The 16,898-nt window shown below is 61.1% G+C and overlaps 2 protein-coding genes across 2 annotated transcripts; one reads left to right on the top strand and one right to left on the bottom strand.

The window, feature by feature from the left end:
* On the bottom strand, positions 1-5,411 carry DES (desmin). Its single transcript, XM_059852916.1, has 9 exons — positions 4,760-5,411; positions 3,252-3,312; positions 2,981-3,076; positions 2,730-2,891; positions 2,518-2,643; positions 1,617-1,837; positions 1,433-1,482; positions 1,070-1,152; positions 1-948 (listed from the first exon to the last, which is right to left on the bottom strand). Exons 1-9 carry the CDS (start codon positions 5,308-5,310, stop codon positions 907-909), a joined length of 1,392 nt encoding a protein of 463 aa, XP_059708899.1. The 5' UTR covers positions 5,311-5,411; the 3' UTR covers positions 1-906.
* A 6,204-nt stretch (positions 5,412-11,615) lies between these two features.
* Positions 11,616-16,725, top strand: DNPEP (aspartyl aminopeptidase). The gene is made up of 15 exons (XM_059852914.1): positions 11,616-11,644; positions 11,776-11,851; positions 11,928-12,016; positions 12,091-12,204; positions 12,527-12,652; positions 12,783-12,913; positions 13,273-13,357; positions 13,785-13,892; positions 14,120-14,197; positions 14,527-14,610; positions 14,898-15,058; positions 15,211-15,250; positions 15,596-15,697; positions 16,047-16,214; positions 16,610-16,725. The coding sequence occupies exons 1-15, from the start codon at positions 11,639-11,641 to the stop codon at positions 16,658-16,660; spliced, it is 1,419 nt and encodes a 472-aa protein (XP_059708897.1). The 5' UTR covers positions 11,616-11,638; the 3' UTR covers positions 16,661-16,725.
* Positions 16,726-16,898: the final 173 nt, after the last annotated feature.

Below are 16,898 nucleotides of genomic sequence, written 5' to 3'. Positions count from 1 at the left end.
ATGCTCCGCTGTTTATTTCAGCCGCCTGAAGAGTCTCATACACGTGGTGGGGTGGGGGTGCATTGGGGCAAGGGTTGGGGATGCCTGCCCTGGCCCCCCGGGCCTCTCTCCGGCTCCTCTCATCCTCTCCCCCCTCTCTCCCATTCACTCACTCCTCCTCTCTCCTGTGTCCACCTACGGGTACCCTCTCGGCTCATGAGCCTGGCCCCGTGCAGCCTCCTGCTGCCGGGGGTCCCCGCCACGGGGAGGGGCGGGCACTGCCCTCCTCTGCCCCACGGGGCTGCCTCTGGGGCCGGGGGGAGCGAAGGGCCTGAGCCCTCCTGGGCTGGGGGGGGGACACGCAGGTTGGGGCCCCCCTCTCTGAGCTGGGCAGAGAATAGGGGGCTCAGCCCAGAGCATGCCTAGCTTCTCCCCATCCCTAGCGTCGCCGCCGTGCACCTGGAGAAGTGCCAGCTCCAGGGCGGCCGGCGGTGCCGGTGGAGGGGGATGGGTCCCCACTCGTGTGGGATGAGCCCCAAGCCTGTGCCCATGGTGGGAAGGGGACTCTGGGGGGATCCAGAACCCGCTGCTGGGACCGTCCGGCTCTCCGTGGAGCTGGCCCAGGCCACCACCTGCTCCCCCCAGCCCCTGCCACCTGTCCCGTCCCTCCCTCCTGCCGCCCCCCCGGCCCTGGCCTGATCCTGACGCTGGCGTTGCTGCTGCGAAGCTGCGAAAGCAGAGCGAGCCTTTAGAAGCCGGAGGAGAGAGCCCAGGGGGTGCGGGGGGCCCAGAGGCAGTTGCATGGGGGAGACTCCTCAGGCAGTGCCGGGGGAGCGCCGAGAGGCGAGCTGGGGGGCAGGAGGGGGCCATGGCGGAGGGACGGAGGCAGGGACAGAAGGTGCCAGTGGGCTGCTGGAGCAGCCTCCTCTACAGCACTTCATGCTGCTGCTGAGTCGCCTCACTCACCACCTGTGGGAGAGAGGCACCGTGAGACGTCATGCTGTGCCACACCAGAGCCCCGGGTGCGGGAGCAGGCGCCATCCTCGGTCCCCTGCCTCCCAAGCACCCTCCGGAGCCACCCTGCGCTCACCTCCCCGTCACGGGTTTCGATGGTTTTGATCATCACGGTCTTTTTGGTGTGCACCTCAGAGCCCCGCTGCTCTGGGCTGGTCTCTGCAGGGGGAGAACACAGAGATGGCACCATAGGGACATGTGATGTGGGGACACAGCTGTGGGGTCTGGTCACCTAGGAGCTTCAGCAGCCTTGGTTTAACCCCCCCTCGGCTCACAGCAACACCCTAACAAGTGCCCCATACCAGGGGGGCTCTCTGTGGCGCCTGTGTGTCCCCAGCCTACCAGCCTGGCTACAACCCCCCAGGAGGGACATTCGCCCCAAAAGTGGGGAACACAGAGGGCTCATCCCAGGTCCCCCTCCTCATGGAGTGATACTCACCTCGGAAATTGAGTGCAGAAGCAAAGGTCTGGTGCATGGGAATGCTGATCCTGTGGGAAAGCAGAGGGGAAAGCTTAGTTCCAGCCAGTCCTAGCCCTCAGATGTGTCCTCACAAAGTTGGACCCCCAAAAAACTGCTGACCCTGCCGATCCCCCCAGTTTGTCCCACCCCCCCTTCCACTCACCGGTTCTCCTCTCCCTCCAGCAGCTTGCGGTATGTGGCAATCTCCACATCCAGGGCCATCTTGACATTGAGCAGGTCCTGGTACTCACGCAGGTGCCGAGCCATCTCATCCTTCAGGTGCCGGATCTCCTCCTCCAGGCGGGCAATGGTGTCCTGGTACCCACCGGCCTCCCCTGCAAAGCGCTCCTCCATCTCCCGCATCTGCCGCATCAGCGAGTCATTCTGGAGAGATGGGGGTGCTCAGTGAGGGGGAACCCAGAGGACACAGGGGTCACCTGGGGTGGGAGCTGGGGATGCCAGGGTATCCTGGGGAGAGCCCTGGTCAGCCCTGTGCTGGGTTCAGCTGACGTGGGACCATATGGGTGACTGTAACCCTCCACCTGCTCAGCACTAGGCACCAGGGACTCACAGGTCAAGCTGGGCATGCACTGGGCAACCCCAGCACTCTGGTGCCCAAGTCCCCCAGAAAAGCCATCCTACCCCAGCAAGAGGGCATGGAGAGCTGCAGAAGCACTGGATAGCTGCCTGGGTGAGGCACTGGTAGCTGCTGGCTGGCTCCTGTGACCATGACTGTGCCAGAATGGGACTGTTGGGCCCTGTTTGTTTGCAACCACCTTGCCAGCCTGCAACCAGACACCCTGAGCCCTGTGCCCGCCTGCCTGGAGCCTCCCAGGCTGGGTCACATTTTACAGTCTGCACTTTGATTCCAGGACTCTGCCAAAACAGGAGCCCAGGCCACTGCTAGGGGAGGTGCAGCCCAAATGTGGGGTACAAGGCTCCCTGCAGCAGCAACTCAGAGAGCTGGGAAGAGCCCCCCCAACCCAGAGATCTCCCTGAGCAGCCTTGGAGCAGCAGGTCCCTGCAGGGAAGCTGGGGATTTCTCAATGCTGCCTTTAGCTCACCGTGCCCTTGAGGGCATCAATCTCGCAGGTGTAGGACTGGATCTGGTGCCGGTACTCCAGCATCTCCTGTTTGGCCTGCCTTAGCGCGTCGTTGTTCTTGTTGGCCGCCTGCGTCAGGTCAGACACCTGGGGAGAGAGCAGGGTCAGTGGGGATGGCTCCCGAGGTGGAACCCGCTGTGCTGGGGCCAGCCCGAGCCCGCTGCCTCCCGCACCTTGGACTTGTACCACTCCTCGGCCTCAGCGATGTTCTTGGCAGCAATGCTCTCATACTGAGCACGGATGTCCCGCAGCGCAGCTGTCAAATCAGGCTTGGAGATGTCCATCTCCACCTGGATGTGCTGCTCCTGCAGCTGTGCCTGCAGCTCCCGGATTTCCTGCGTGGACAAGGTGACATCTCAGGGCACCCACTCCATTTTCGCTGCCCCATGAGTGCCATTGGAAAAGGCTGCCACTTCTGACCTACCTCTTCATGCACCTTCTTGAGGAAGGCAATCTCCTCCTGCAGGGACTCGATACGTCTTTCCAGGTCAATGCGTGCTAGTGTGGCTGCATCCACATCCTGGGAGGGACACGGAATGAAGGATAGTGAGGGGTTGCTGGGAGAGCACGAGGGCTGGAAGGTGCAAAGCTGTGTCTGGGGCCTTGCCCTGGTGCTGGGGCCAGGCTGCAGGGGGGAGATGGGGGTGGGAAGGAGGGTAGGGTTCCCATGCCACACTCAGGGGACAGGTACTCACAGCTCTGAATGCAGCGAGGTTGTTCTCAGCCTCCTCCTTCAGCTGGATCTCCTCTTGCAGCCTGTAGGCAGAGAAGGGAGGCTAGGGGGGGTCTGGAGGAAGCTCCCTCCCTCCGTTATGATGTCCCCCCAAGCTGTCCTTAAGCCTAGCATGGCCCGGTAGGAAGAAAACAGATTGTCCTGTGTTCCCGGCAGGCAGCAGGGGACTGGCGGGGGGCCAGGGGCTCTTCCTCCCATTCCCTATTATAGTCAACACCAGAGAGATCACAAAGACATGAGGTCAGCTCAGTGCCACGCACACTGCCCTAGCCCTTATAGGGGAGAGTGACCAGCAGCTGGGGGGACAGAGCGCAGGATCCGACACAGGGAGTCCAAGAGATGGCCACCAGCTGAGCTATCCCAGGGAGAGCAGGAGCACAGACAGGTTTCAGCAATGCTCTGGGATGGGATGTGAGGTGGGGACTGCTGTGTGGGAAGCTCAGGTCAGGGCTGGAGATCCAGGCTTGTGTCAGGGAAGGGAACAGTACTGCAGGCTGCATGTCAGTGGAAAGGCAGCGGGGAGGAGATGGAGGCGCCCAGGTGGTGCTGGCACATGAGGTGGCAGAAACCCAACACCCGTTTGTTCTGGGCCCTGCTCCTCCCCTGTCACTGAGAGTTCCTCCATGCCACCACCCCCAGCTCCCCAGCATCAGGGAGGACCCCAGCGCTGACCGTCTGTGGTGGTGGCTGGTGTTACAGAAAGGAGCAGCAGGCTGTGTCACGCCGAAGGAATGGTGTCCCCAGGGCACAGGGTCCAGGAGGCAAGGTGCAGACCATCATCAGAACACACAGGTCCCCTTGAGTACCTGCCCCTACTGCCAGGTTCCCCACACTCATCAGTCCCTGGGTGTTCCCTCAGCCTGGCCACCCTTGTGGATAATCCCCACTCTCTTCCCCAGCACCACCCAGGTCCACAGCATCTCTGGGGTGTCCCACTGCTCACAGGGCACCATGGACACTCACGCAGGCCTGGAGCATCCCTGGCCTGCGGACGTGCAGCTGCTTCCTCCCCTACCTCCTTCACTTCTGGAGCTGATGGAGCACCTTCCCTGAGTTGTCCATCTCCTCACTTCTCCCTGCCTGACTGCATCTATCTGTCTATCTATCCCACAGAGCTCAGCTCACCCATGGGCCCAGCAGCCCTCCCCCGTGTGAGCAGAGATGGGCACCCCAGGGTGAGGTGCACTTTGATCTCCCAGTCCTGTGGTGTTACACCCCGGCTTCAGCCTCACTGCAGGGGACAGCATAGGGGACATCCCTGCTATGGGAGCCACTCTACCCTCTGGGTGCTGCCCAGAAAGTGGTCAAGGGGGAGAGTACTGTGGTCATGGTGGGCTCTGAGCACGAGACACGAGCATAGCAGAAAGCACCTGAAAAGCTGCCTGGGCAAGCTCTGCTCCCACCCACCCCTAGGGATGGAGATGCACAAAGCGATGCCCATAGGAACTCTCCAGGGCCCCCCCTACTCACTTCTGCTTGAGCTTCTGCAGGTCATCCAGCAGGTTGTCACGCTCCACCTCCACACGAGCCCTCTGGCTGGTGAGCACGTCGATCTGGCGCCGGAGCTCCCGCAGCTCCTCCTCGTACATCTCGGCCACACGGGTGGGCTCCTTGCCCCGCAGGCGGTTCACCTCGGCCACCATGAGGGCGTTCTGCTGCTCCAAGAAGCGCACCTTTTCGATGTAGTTGGCGAAACGGTCATTGAGCTCCTGCAGCTCCACCTTCTCGTTGGTGCGGGTCTGGAGGAATTCCTGGTTCATGGCATCAGCCAGGCTGAAGTCCAGCAGCTCCCCAGAGCCCTGGTAGGCACTTTGGTAGGTGCGCAGGGGCGTCACACGGGTGGTGCGGAAGGTGGACAGGCTGGGGACGGCCGAGGTGCGGGACACCTGGTAGACGCGGGAGGTGACGGAGCTGCCGCTGCTGCCCTTGCTCCCGAAGGAGGCACGAGGGAAGACCGGGGAGCCGCCAAAGGTGCGGCGGTAGGAAGAGACCCGCTGGCTGGAGGAGTAGGACTGGCTCATGGTGGCGGCGTGGGGAGGCGAGGCCGGAGCAGGGAGCAGGCAGAGGGCTGGCGAGCGGCCGGCACAGCTCGGAGAGGCGTCGGGAGGGGACCGCGCGCCGCTATTTGTATCCTGCTGACATCACCCGCCCCTCCTGCTGCCGGGCAGCTGGGGGATGCTCCCGCGGGGGAGATGGCCGGCAGCCCCCGCCCACTGCCCCTCACCTGCACACACCCCCCGGCAGACGAGGAGCCCTGGGCACCCCCGGAGTTCCCTGGGAGGCCTCGACACCGGTCCCCACTGCTCTTCCCCGTCCCTGGGGGTGCGAGGGGAGGAAGTGGGGCAGACTGGTGGAGAACCCCCTGTCAGGATGTAGTGTCACCCAAAGGGGGGCCCCGGACAGACAGACAGAGAGCCTAGGCTGACGCCTTGAGGGGAAAGAAGGCAACCTTCACTTGACCCCCCTTGAGCCAAACTCCATGCCATGTAGCTGTGGTCCCCAAATTGGTCTTGAGCACCCCAAACGGCCCTGATGATGCCCTGACGACCCCCTGGCAAGAGCACCAGGCTCAGATCTCCATGTGGGGCCTGACCCCCATCCAGAAAGTGAGCAAGGAAGGGCCTGGAGAGGGGCTGATGTGGGGGCACCTCTGCCATGAGTGTGCTTGTACTGACCCACCACCTAAACCCTCTTTTTGACATGGGGGGCTGAGCACTGGCCAGGGTCTGGGTGCTTTTGGAGTGCTGCTGAGTGACCCCGAGCAGGTGCTGGGTCCGAGCCCCAGTGACGGTGACGTCAGCCCCTGTCCTCGCTCCGGCACATTCCCAAAGCAGCAGGCACTCAACCAAAATAGCCTTCCCAGCTCATACTCGTGGGGTGTGGGACATACAAACGTGGTATTTATAGTGGGGGAGGCACTCTGTTAACCCTTCTTGCTCCAGGCACATGGAGAGCACAGCTGGATGGGGACCCTGCCTGGAGCAGCCCTAGCCCCTCTCTGATCCCCATCACCCTAAGAGCAGAACATGGTCCCCAGGTTATCCCAAGGCACATCAGGCTCTGCCCACGACAGCTGGAAAGGACATCCTGAGGGAGGGCACCTGTGTTGGGGGATACCCTCATGAGGGCTCCCCTTGCCTGGGCAGCACCCCCTCCTCCCCAGACCCCCCAGCACACCTGGTGACCCCCAGCTCTGTCCAAGATGGGCTGTTTTGGCTGACGTCAGCTGGCTCAGCCCCAGTGCCTTTGTCCCTGAAGGCCCTGGTGGAGGGGACCGCTGTGCCACTGGGCACAGGGTGACTCAGCAGCAGGACAGCACTCAGACCTGCCTGGCCCTGCACCTCCCAGCCTTCAGTCCTGGCTGTAACACAGAAGTCAAGCAATGCCATGGCTCACCCATGGCAGCATCAGCATCGGGCAAAGGCTTGGTCTTCTTCATGGAAGCATTCTCCACTGCCCTGCCTCTGGGAGGAACTCCCCCCCGCTGCCTCCCTGCTCCATGTCACTTGGGCAGCCAGCTAAAGTCTGGGTCCCACAGACAGGCAGGTGGGCAGATGCTCAGTGCCCTGCATCCCTCCTGCTCCTCCAAGCCCCCATCCCTGGAGCCTCTCCCAGCCTCCCAATTGCAGAGTGATGTAGCGTCTTCCCAGAGAGTACAAGCTGCCTGGAGGAGCCTGCCTTTAAAAGGGAAGGTATTTCCAGATGAGGTTGTTTCATCCCAGCTCAGGGAGAGAATGGAAGAAAGGGGGGGCTTGTGGGGGGAGAGTAGATGGAAAAACAGACAGCATCCTTCCTCCTTCTGGCCCCATTCCGAGTATGCCCTGCACATCCCATAGCCCTGCACGTGTGCCCTGCCCGTGCTGCAAGTTCCAGCAAGCGGCCCTTAGCTGGTGTGCAGAGGGGCAGGTGGGTACCCTGTGAGGGGGACTCGGGGCAGCTGAGACAGCACACCACCAGGAACAGAGTTCAGCCATGCCTTTACATGACCCCACCCCACTGGTGTGCCAGCTGGGACTGTGGGGAGGATGGACTCCTCAGGAATACTGTGTCCAGAAGTGCCTGGTAGGTTTCAGGTAATGAAAAGATGATGCAAATCCCATCTCAGGCCTGGGTAGCCCTTGTTCCCATCCTCATCCCACAGAGCAGGTGGGGACAGTGTTGGAGTGCTCCAGAGAGGGGAAATGCACTCTTGGGCACTGCTGCTTGGAGGGGAAGCAGCTCAGAGGGGTTAACTAGGAGTATCCTCCTGACCCTGCTCTAGGGCAGACTGCTTGAAGTGGCCTTTCCTTAGCTGTGGTGACAGCCTTCCAGTACGGCTCTGAGCAAGCAGGGGCCCCACGTCTCGCAGAGGGTGGACAAGCCTCTTAGGAAATCCATGTCTGCTTGGGGGACCCAGCATGCCAGGAAGGAGGGGTGAAGAGCAGGACCCAGAGACCCTGCCTGAGTCCCAGGGACAAGATGCCAAACATTCTGTGCCAACTAAAGACCCAGAGGCTGCAGAAAGTGAGAAGGCTGCGGAGGCCAGAAGAGCAGGGCTGCCTCCTGTCCTGTCCAGCCCGTGCAGCCTCCCCACAGCTCCATCCCAGGCTGGGCTGACCCAGACCGGCGGAGCCTGGGAAGTGGCTCCTGAACCCCCGCACTGGCCTGGTCCCAGTTTCCAGCAAATCTTGGATGAGACTGCTGCCGGGAAGGCATTTGGAGCTGGAATGTCAAACAACTCCCTCTGGTCATGACATCCCCGTGAGCAAAGCCAGCTGCATCCTGCAGCTGCCCCTCCTTCCTGGCCCTCCCTCCCTGTCGTTCCCCCAGGATTTAAACCCAGCACAGCTTCCCTGGGCTATGGGTGTCTTGGGGCTTGAAGCTAGACAGGCTGTGGGGACAGGGTGCTGGCCCTTCCTTGTCCCTATGCCCTGCCACCAGGACCCAATGCCCCCTTATGCCTGGTGTTAGCTCAAGGGTGAGCTGAGAAATGGGAATGAGAATGGGAATGAAGCAGCGGGGGTGTCCATTCCCCTCCCTCCTGACCCCTGGCTGTCTTCCTTCATCCCTCTCCTTTTACAGCCATGAGCCTCCCAGGCGCCTTTACCCTAAGAGGGAAGGACTGTGTGGCCCATTCCCCAGTGCTGACGGATCCATGGTGCACGCTATTGTCTAAATAGGAGGTGGATCTCCCTCCCTGCCTGGACCAAGGCCCAGCATGGCCTGCTGGGGTCCCAGGAGCTGGTGGATAAGTCTACAGTCCCCCCACATCCACTGCTCATCCCAGCTGCCCCCATGTCTTTGCCCATTCCAGAGCTCAGGACTAGGGGGTGCACAGACTGTTTGTTTGCTCCTGGTCCCCCCCGCAAAGTCCCCAGGTGATGGGGATGCTGAGGACATTGTCCTGTCTGTGAGTGGCACAGAATCCTGGGGGTGCCTGGATGCCCCCACGGCAAGCATGGATGCCAGGGGTGTCCAGATACAACCTGTATAGATGCTGGGAGGTGTTTGCTCACCTCCCTCAGTCTTTGTATGTCCTGTGGGCAAGTTGTTGCCTCCATGTTTCATGAGCATGCTGGGGGTGAGCTGTTGCCCTGAGTTGTGTAGGTGATGGGCAAGACCAGCTACTTCCATGTCCATGCGGTTGCTTGACGCATACCCCTGCCCCATCGCTCCTCTACAGCTGGCCCTGTGGCCCATGGGGATGTTGGGGATGTTCCCCCATCCCTGATGCCTAGAGGCAGGCTAAAGCGTGTCCTGCCCTTGTGGTCCATGGGGACATTCACCTGCCCAGTGGTGTGGAGATGCTAAAGTTTCCCAGCTGCCCTTGTGATCCATGTGGACGTGGGGATGACGGAGTGGCTGAGTGTCCACGAGGATGCTGCAGGCCTCGATAGCATCAGCCATGCCAGTGAGATGAGGTAGCAGTACTCGCTGCATCGCTGGTGGCTCACGTAAGGCATGGCGGCCGCTCGCTCAGCCTCCAGCAATTCCTGGGTGCTGATTTCACTTTCCCATGCTCAGACACGTGGGCCGGGATGTGGGGGACCGCCTCGATGGATGCCATCCCTTTGCTCATCCTGGCAGGGCTGGCAAGGGGGGGTCCAGGCAGCCTGGCAGGCAGTGGGAGAAGGGGGTGGCACTTCCTGGATCTCTGCTGTGTTTACAGTCTTTGTCCTGGGCCATCTTTCCATTAACCCCTTCCTGCAGGCAGGGCTAAGCACTGCCTGCCCATCCCCAGAGCCTGCTGCTAGCAGGGAACACTTGTCTTACAGAGCCTGCCCAGAACGCCACCTGGGCTGCCAGGGGACGTAGGAAGGACCACAGTGCCCTGTCCCTACTGGCCCTTCCCTGCCAGGCACCCCTGGGCACACACATGAGCCCAGCAGCAGGGTGCATACATGCGGAGGAGGAGCTGATGCCGTTGTGAAAGGGCTGCCTGTGGCTCCCCGCTGCACTGGATGATCTGTGGGGCAGCACGGGATGGGGGACAGAAGCACTCTCTTCCCAGGAGCACGGTGATGGGGTAGGGGGCAACTATAGCAGGTGCTGTGCAGCCCTTGGCACCCAGCCAGGGGTGAGTCAGAGCCCACCCGGATATAGCCATCAGGAGCTTTTTCTGGAAGTCCCACTGTGCCGGGAATAGCTGTGGCACGCCAAGGCACTGCCCTTTGCTCGCAGCAGCAGGGCTAGACTGAGGCCACACCCGGCCCTGCCACTCACTCCTCCTCTGACACCCCCGAGCCCGAGCCCGGCACACCCTGCTCCGCACACACGCACCCTGAGAGCCACCCACCCTGAGCACCCACTGGGTACCCAACTGCTCCGGGCATCTGCCGACTGGGGAGCCAGGGCTCTAAATGTCCTCAGACGTCCCTCAGGCACAGCCTGGGAACCATTCAAGAGCACCTGGCCCTGAGCTGGGTTCTGGCAGCAGGGGGGTGATGCTGACAGGAGGAGTGTGGGGATGGTTGCCTGGCATACAAGTCCCTTTGACACACATATCCCAGCTCTGGGCTGGAGTGCTGGGTGCTCCCAGCCTGGCCCCAGCCCGGTTCCAGCCCTGTGTTGTGCTGTGGTTGACATGGAGACCCTCCAGCTGTCTGCTTGCAGGGTGCCAGGCAGTGGGAGTGCTCGTTCCCATTTGGTGGTGGGGAGAGGCAGGTGCTGGGGGCTGGGACCATAAACCCAGAGCTGTCAGGAGCTCTCAGCACGACAGGTCACAGGGTCAGGGGCTACAGGATCACCAGTTTCCAGTTGTCAGAACACGGACAGCGTCTCCACCTAACAGGGTGCCCACACGGGTGACTCAGGGGCTGGGAATCCAGCTGGAACCCAACACCTGGGCCCCGTGCAGCACTCACAGGCTGCCACGTCCAGCTTCCAAGGCCACATACCCATTGCTAGGAAGAAAGGATCCTGCTGGGAAATGATGCACGACAACTGATTGAAACCCATAACCTTGCTGCTGCATCCAGCCCATGAAGGGAACCCAGACAAGGGCAGGAGGCATCCTAATCCATGCAAGGCCAAGGGGTCCTATCCCTTGGGAGTGCCCCTGGGGCTTACAGGCAGCTGACAGCCCTGCCACCATGCCAATTCTCCCAGTACATTGCTGTCACTCAGAGGCATTTGTCTCCAACATGGCACCACGGGTTTGTGCCTTGTTTCCTGTGGAGGCCAGGCAGTTCCAAGGCAGGGGAGCAACAACAATGGGGGGGCTGCAGCTTGGTGGTGATCCATCCCACTCCAAATATACCCAGTCTTGGGGAAGCAAGTGAGTTTTCCTGTGCACCTGCACCCCTCTGCAGGCAGGCCAAGCCCCATTTTGGGGCAGTTCCTGCTCCCCCAGTTAGTCCTAGAACTGTGGCACACCGAGGCAGGATGGGTGACCATTGCTGTGGAGCCTGTCCCTGCCCCTTGCTTCCCAACCCCGTCCCTCCTGGCTGCATCCCTCTTCCACCCACCCTTAATTCAGCTGTACCCCAGCCTTGTCAGGCTCTGTGTTTGCCTGGCCTGGACCAGGGTGCGGGGTGAGGGGTGTATGGTGTGGATTGCACAGTGTGGGATGCGGGGTGAGTGCGAAGTGCATGGCGGGGATATCGTGCAGGAGGTGCAGGGTGTGGGTCGTGGCGTCGCAGGGTGCACATTGCCGATTGCGGGGTGTGGATTGCGAGATGCAGGGTGTGGATTGCGAGGTTCAGGGTGTGGATTGCGGGGTGTGGATTGCGAGGTGCAGGGTGTGGATCGCGGGGTGTGGATTGCAGGGTGTAGATTGCAGGGGGCAGAGTTCGGAGTCCGGGTGCAGGCCGCGCGTTCCTCCAGGCCCGCAGGGGGCGCTGGGCGGGCCGGCGCGGGGCGGTGGCGGCCATGCAGGTAGCGGGCGGGCGGCGGGCGCGGGAACGGGGTCGGGTTGGTGCCGCCCGGGACGGGGTCCCCGGTCCTGCGGGGGTCCCGGCCTGGGGCGGGGTTTTGCCGGCACTGTGCGGTGACGGAGGTGCCCACAGGCGGCGGCGCAGGGTTCGAAGGCGGCGGCGCAGGAACTGGTGAAGTTCGTGAACCGCAGTCCATCGCCGTACCATGGTGAGCACCCGCCCGGTCCCCTCCCCGGCTCTCTTCCTCTTCCCGCGGGCGGCCCTGACGGCTCTTCCCCCCGCAGTGGTGGCCGAATGCCGCAGCCGGCTACTGCAGGCTGGCTTCCAGGAGCTGAAGGAGACGGAGCACTGGGACGTGCGGCCGGCGCAGAAGGTGGGCCCGGCTGGGACGGGGCAGCGGGAGCCGGGGGTGGACGGGGCATCTCACCTCTACCCCTCTGCCTCCAGTACTTCATCACCAGGAACTACTCCACCCTCATCGCCTTCGCCGTCGGCGGCCAGTTCCAGCCCGGGAATGGCTTCAGCCTGCTAGGAGCCCACACCGACAGCCCCTGCCTCAGGGTAAGGTCACTCGGCTGGGTGCTGAGTCTTTCTCTGGGGTCCTCCAGTTTCATGCCACAAGCAAAAACTATCCTGACTACCCCTGTGCCCTGCGGCATCATTGCTGGCTCCCTACACCTCCCAAATCTGTCACCCAGAGCAGCCCCTGCATTGCTCTGCCTCTGCTGTCTCCTCTGTGTCCCCAGTCCTGCAAAGCCCCTCACAGCACTGTGTGCTGGCAGCATCAGCAATGAGGCTCTGGGCATGAGCTGCCCAGTTCCCATCAGCTGCCCGTTCCCCAGCGCTTCATGGTGCCAGCAGTGACACCTCTGCTATTGCCCAGGTGAAGCGTCGCTCTAAGCGGGGACAGGTGGGCATAGTGCAAGTCGGAGTGGAAACCTATGGAGGGGGCATCTGGAACACCTGGTTCGACCGTGACCTCACCGTGGCCGGGAGGGTGATCATAAAGGTGAGTCTGATTTAGGGCATGCATGATCGGGTAGCTGTGTGTCTCTGGCACTGACCCCCACACAGAGTGGGACCTGCTGCAGCCTCTCAGCTCTGCAGGCCTGGCCCCAGAAGTCCTCCTTGTGTTTCAGGACCAAGCCACGGGGCGCCTGGAGCAGCGCCTGGTACATGTGGAGCGGCCCATCCTCCGCATTCCTCACCTGGCCATCCATCTGCAGCGCAGCATCAATGAGAACTTTGGGCCCAACACCGAGCACCACCTGTAAGGCCTGGCTCAGCCCCGACTCCTGGTCAGCCCTTGGGAGGGCTGGGACCCAGCTAGAGCAAAGCCCTGCCTTAGCTCTCCCTTTGGCAGCCACTCATTGCAGTGGGGAGATCTGCAGTGGCTTTGAGCCCCATAGAGTACTTCCAGGAGATGCTTCCATGCATGTGGGAAAGGACACTGGATTGTCCTGAGGTGGCACAATAGATTTGTGTTTAAAATGTGCATTCTTCCTCCATTTGGCATATCAGTCATTCCCTGCAGGAGCAAGGCAAACACACCAGGAAGGGTTGGCATTGTGTGACCCAAGCAGGTGAGGTGAGCAAAGCTCCGGGAGCTAATGTTGCTGACCCCCACAGGGTTCCCATTCTGGCCACTGCAGTGCAGGAGGAGCTGGAAAAGGAGGTGCTTATGGAGTCCACACCCTGCAGTGCTGCAGCCCAGGTGAGCTGTGTGCCAAGGATCAGCAGGGACACTTGCAAGGACCTCAAACTTGTCACCTTTGATTTTGAGTCCTCAGGAACCTGCCACCAGGTTCCCCTTCTCCCTGTGGACTGCTGGTAACCTTCCACTCTGCCTCACAGCTCTGTACATGGCACATCTGTTCAGCCATCTCTCTCTTCTCACCCTTCTTCTCTCTCTAGCCAATGTGGAAGGGGTGCATCTCCCTGAGGAGGCAGGGCAGGGAGTGGGGCTAGCACAGGGCCACAGAGCTGTCCTGGGTGAGGTGGGGGCTTGAACATGGGAGATGTTAGAAGGAGAGGGGACTCTGCCAACATAAGCAGAGTCAGGCACAGCTTTGCAAAGGGAAGCCAGGAGTTTCTCCTGCCATCCACTGCCTGCCCTGCCCACAGCTCTGCTTTCTTCCCAGGCAGAGCGGCACAGCCCTGTTCTGCTTTCCCTGATCTGCCCCCAGCTGGGGGTGAAACCAGAGCAGATTGTGGAGCTGGAACTATGCTTGGCAGATACACAGCCAGCGGTGAGTAAGGGCAGGAACCTCCCTCTGCACACAGCCTATGGGCTGGCACTACACAGGTGTTATCTGCTGCATGTCCTTTGCCTGGGACGTGCCAGGGCTGGGAGCTGAATGGAACTAGAGGGAGCTGCTCCTGAGGGGCAGAGATAAGGGTACTGAAATGGGAACCCAGTGGCAGGTACTTTTTGGTGACCCAGAACTTGTGCCCTACTCCTCTTGGCTCTCTGCAGACGCTGGGTGGTGCCTTCGATGAGTTCATCTTCTCCCCACGTCTGGACAACCTGCACAGCTGCTACTGCGCCTTGCAGGTGAGAGGGGAAACAACCTGGAGACTGCAGCGTGGCTCCCATGCACCCCATCTCAGCTTTGGGCTGGCCAAAGGCTCTGCAGGGAGTTGTGTTCTCATGAAACGTGTCTAGATTGTTGGAGGACCTGGGGTTGGCTGCCCCCTTTGCTAGGTGTGTGGGATTCCCAGCAGTTCCCAAGGGTTACTGTTGCTGTCACTGGGCAATGTGTGTGCCCACAGCCTCTTCCTCATGCTTTGGGCTCTCCTGGGGTATTTCCTGATGGCTCAGTCCTGAGATTCCCAGGATGCAGTGGCACTCATGCTGGTGTCCATTCCCTCCTAATCCTGCAGGCCTTGATTGACTCATGTGCAGCACCCTCGTCCCTCTCCCAGGAGCCCAATGTGCGTCTCATCGCGCTCTATGACAACGAGGAGGTGAGCGAAGGGCACAGCCGTGGGGTGGCTGGCACCAGAAGGTGCTCGATGTTCTCTGCTCTTCCCCATCAGTGCTTAGCATTGGAGAGAGCATCCTAGCAGGAGAGAGATCCCACACCCCAGTGAAGGAAGCAGGGATTTGCTTACAGCTATGTGGAGCATGGCCCAGGCAGGAGTGGGAAGCACTGGTGTGGCAGGAAGCTGCTTTGCTGGCCTTAGGGAGCACCCTTGTCACTCCTCTGGCCCCTGTGGTGCTGCGGGCTTGTGCTGATGGTGATCCTTGGCAGGTAGGGTCAGAGAGTGCACAAGGTGCAGAGTCCTTGCTAACGGAGCTGGTGCTACGCCGGATCTCTGCATCACCACACAACCTGACAGCCTTCGAGGAGGCAGTGGCCAAGTCCTACATGATCAGTGCTGATATGGCCCACGCTGTGCACCCCAATTATGTGTGAGTAGTCTGAGCCATGCCACAGGCCTGACAGCCTGCCCTGCCACCTGTGGGATGTATCCCCATCACTCCCCAGGTAGTACAGACAGGACAGTCCTTGTTGCAGCAGAGTGGGAGGGCTATAGTGTGAAACTCTTAGTTCTCTTTTGCAGGGACAAGCATGAGGAGAATCATCGTCCAGCCTTCCACAAGGTGAGGGCAACCCTCTGCTTGGGTCTAGGATGGTTGCTGTCTGTCTGTCCTGCAGCGCTGCAGCCCAGCATGCAAATGGAAAGCATTTATCCTGCAATGGCATTTGACTATGCCGCATGTGTGATGTTAATCATTGGGATCCCAGTCTTGTCCATAGAGCTCCTCCCAGCTCTGAGCTGGGGCTGTCCCCATGGAAACACTGTCCCCATCCCCATGGGCTCACCCAGGAAAGGGAGAATGGATGATATGTTGGGGTGGTACGGCATTGCCTGGGCATGGGTGTTTCCAGGGTCACTGACTATTCCTGGGTCCCATCACGGGCCTGCGGTGCCTTCCTTTGTGCAGGGCCCTGTCATCAAAGTGAACAGCAACCAGCGCTACGCCTCCACAGCTGTCACTGAAGCTGTAATCCGGGACATTGCTGCCCGCGTGGGTGTCCCTCTGCAGGTGAGCAGGGCTGGGTGAGCCCTCCTTGAACATCAGGAGTTTGGGCTGCAGCTGGGTTCATCAGAGGGAACCTCTGCCAAAGCTCCCACCCCTGTTACCATGTCTGACCCCACTGGGGTCTCTGTTCTGCCTGTTGCTCTGGAGCTCCAGCTCCAGGACTGCCTCAGGGAGCAGGCTGGTGAACAGAATGGAGCTTGGCCTGAGTGTGTCCTATCTCTGTAGTGTTCTTTGAAACCTAGCATGGGTCAGTGCTGCTTCCCTGCCCCAGGTCACCTCCCTTCTGGGCTGAGGGCCATGTGGGAGGCCGTGGGGTAGCATGTAGAGCTGCTGAGGTCTTGCCCCCATGCAGGAGTTCATGGTGCGCAATGACACACCCTGCGGCACCACCATCGGCCCCATCCTGGCCTCCCGCCTGGGGCTGCGTGTGCTGGACATTGGCTGCCCACAGCTGGCCATGCATTCCATCCGGGAGATGTGCTGCACCTCGGGGGTGCTTCAGAGCATCACCCTCTTCAAGGTGAGCCCTGTGTCCCCCATCCTGTGCTAAAGCTCACTCCCTGCTCCTCTACATCTCCCACATCCCCATGTCTCTGTCCAGTCTCTGCTCTGGGGCTGAACCCAGCCGTCCCACAGAGCTCCCTAGCTCTCTGGAGCAGCTCAGGTACTGGCTGCTTCCGGAGGTGCCCCCTCTCATCCCAGCCTTCCCCAGTGACTGCCATTCCTATGTAGTTCCTATGGCAACCAGTGCTAGCCTTGAGTCAGCGATGGGTTACTATGGCGACGTGGTCCTGCTCTCTGCAAGTAGCTGCCTACTATGACGCTGTGACAGGGAGCTGCTGCCTTCCCCCACTGCCTGTCCCCCCACCCCGCACCGCCTTGCTCAGCCCACCCTGACAGCCTCTCTTCTTCCAGGGCTTCTTCGAGCTCCTGCCGACGGTCAGCAGCAGCCTGGTGGTTGACTGAACATGGTGGGGAGGGAGTAGCAGTGGATTTAGTCCTGAGGCCATTAAAGCATTTCTGTCTCACCAGCGAGTGGTCCATGACTTTGGCTGGGGCTGACGTACATGGCTCCCCCTGGGGACTCCCATGGCTCCCACCTGTACTCTCCCCTGGAAGCGTGAGCGGGACCTATTCACCCATCCACAGTCCCTTGTCGAGCGATGCTGGGGCTCCCAGCTAAGGGGCCGAACAGGGCTCGGCT

The sequence above is a fragment of the Haemorhous mexicanus genome, chromosome 8 (assembly GCF_027477595.1).
Source record: "Haemorhous mexicanus isolate bHaeMex1 chromosome 8, bHaeMex1.pri, whole genome shotgun sequence".
Taxonomy (NCBI): domain Eukaryota; kingdom Metazoa; phylum Chordata; class Aves; order Passeriformes; family Fringillidae; genus Haemorhous; species Haemorhous mexicanus.
Note: the sequence above shows the minus strand (reverse complement) of the source record. Positions and strands in the feature narration are given on the sequence as shown.

Bases quoted from the DNA above. Each gene is read 5' to 3' on its own strand.
- DES (XM_059852916.1), bottom strand. From the start codon at position 5,310: ATGAGCCAGTCCTACTCCTCCAGCCAGCGGGTCTCTTCCTACCGCCGC. The intron at 3,077-3,251 runs GTGAGTACCTGT...TGTCCCTCCCAG, and splicing joins ACCTCGCTGCATTCAGAGCT to GATGTGGATGCAGCCACACT. The intron at 1,153-1,432 runs GTGAGTATCACT...CTCCCCCTGCAG, and splicing joins TTCTGCACTCAATTTCCGAG to AGACCAGCCCAGAGCAGCGG.
- DNPEP (XM_059852914.1), top strand. The intron at 12,205-12,526 runs GTAAGGTCACTC...GCTATTGCCCAG, and splicing joins CCGACAGCCCCTGCCTCAGG to GTGAAGCGTCGCTCTAAGCG. The intron at 15,059-15,210 runs GTGAGTAGTCTG...TCTCTTTTGCAG, and splicing joins GCTGTGCACCCCAATTATGT to GGACAAGCATGAGGAGAATC.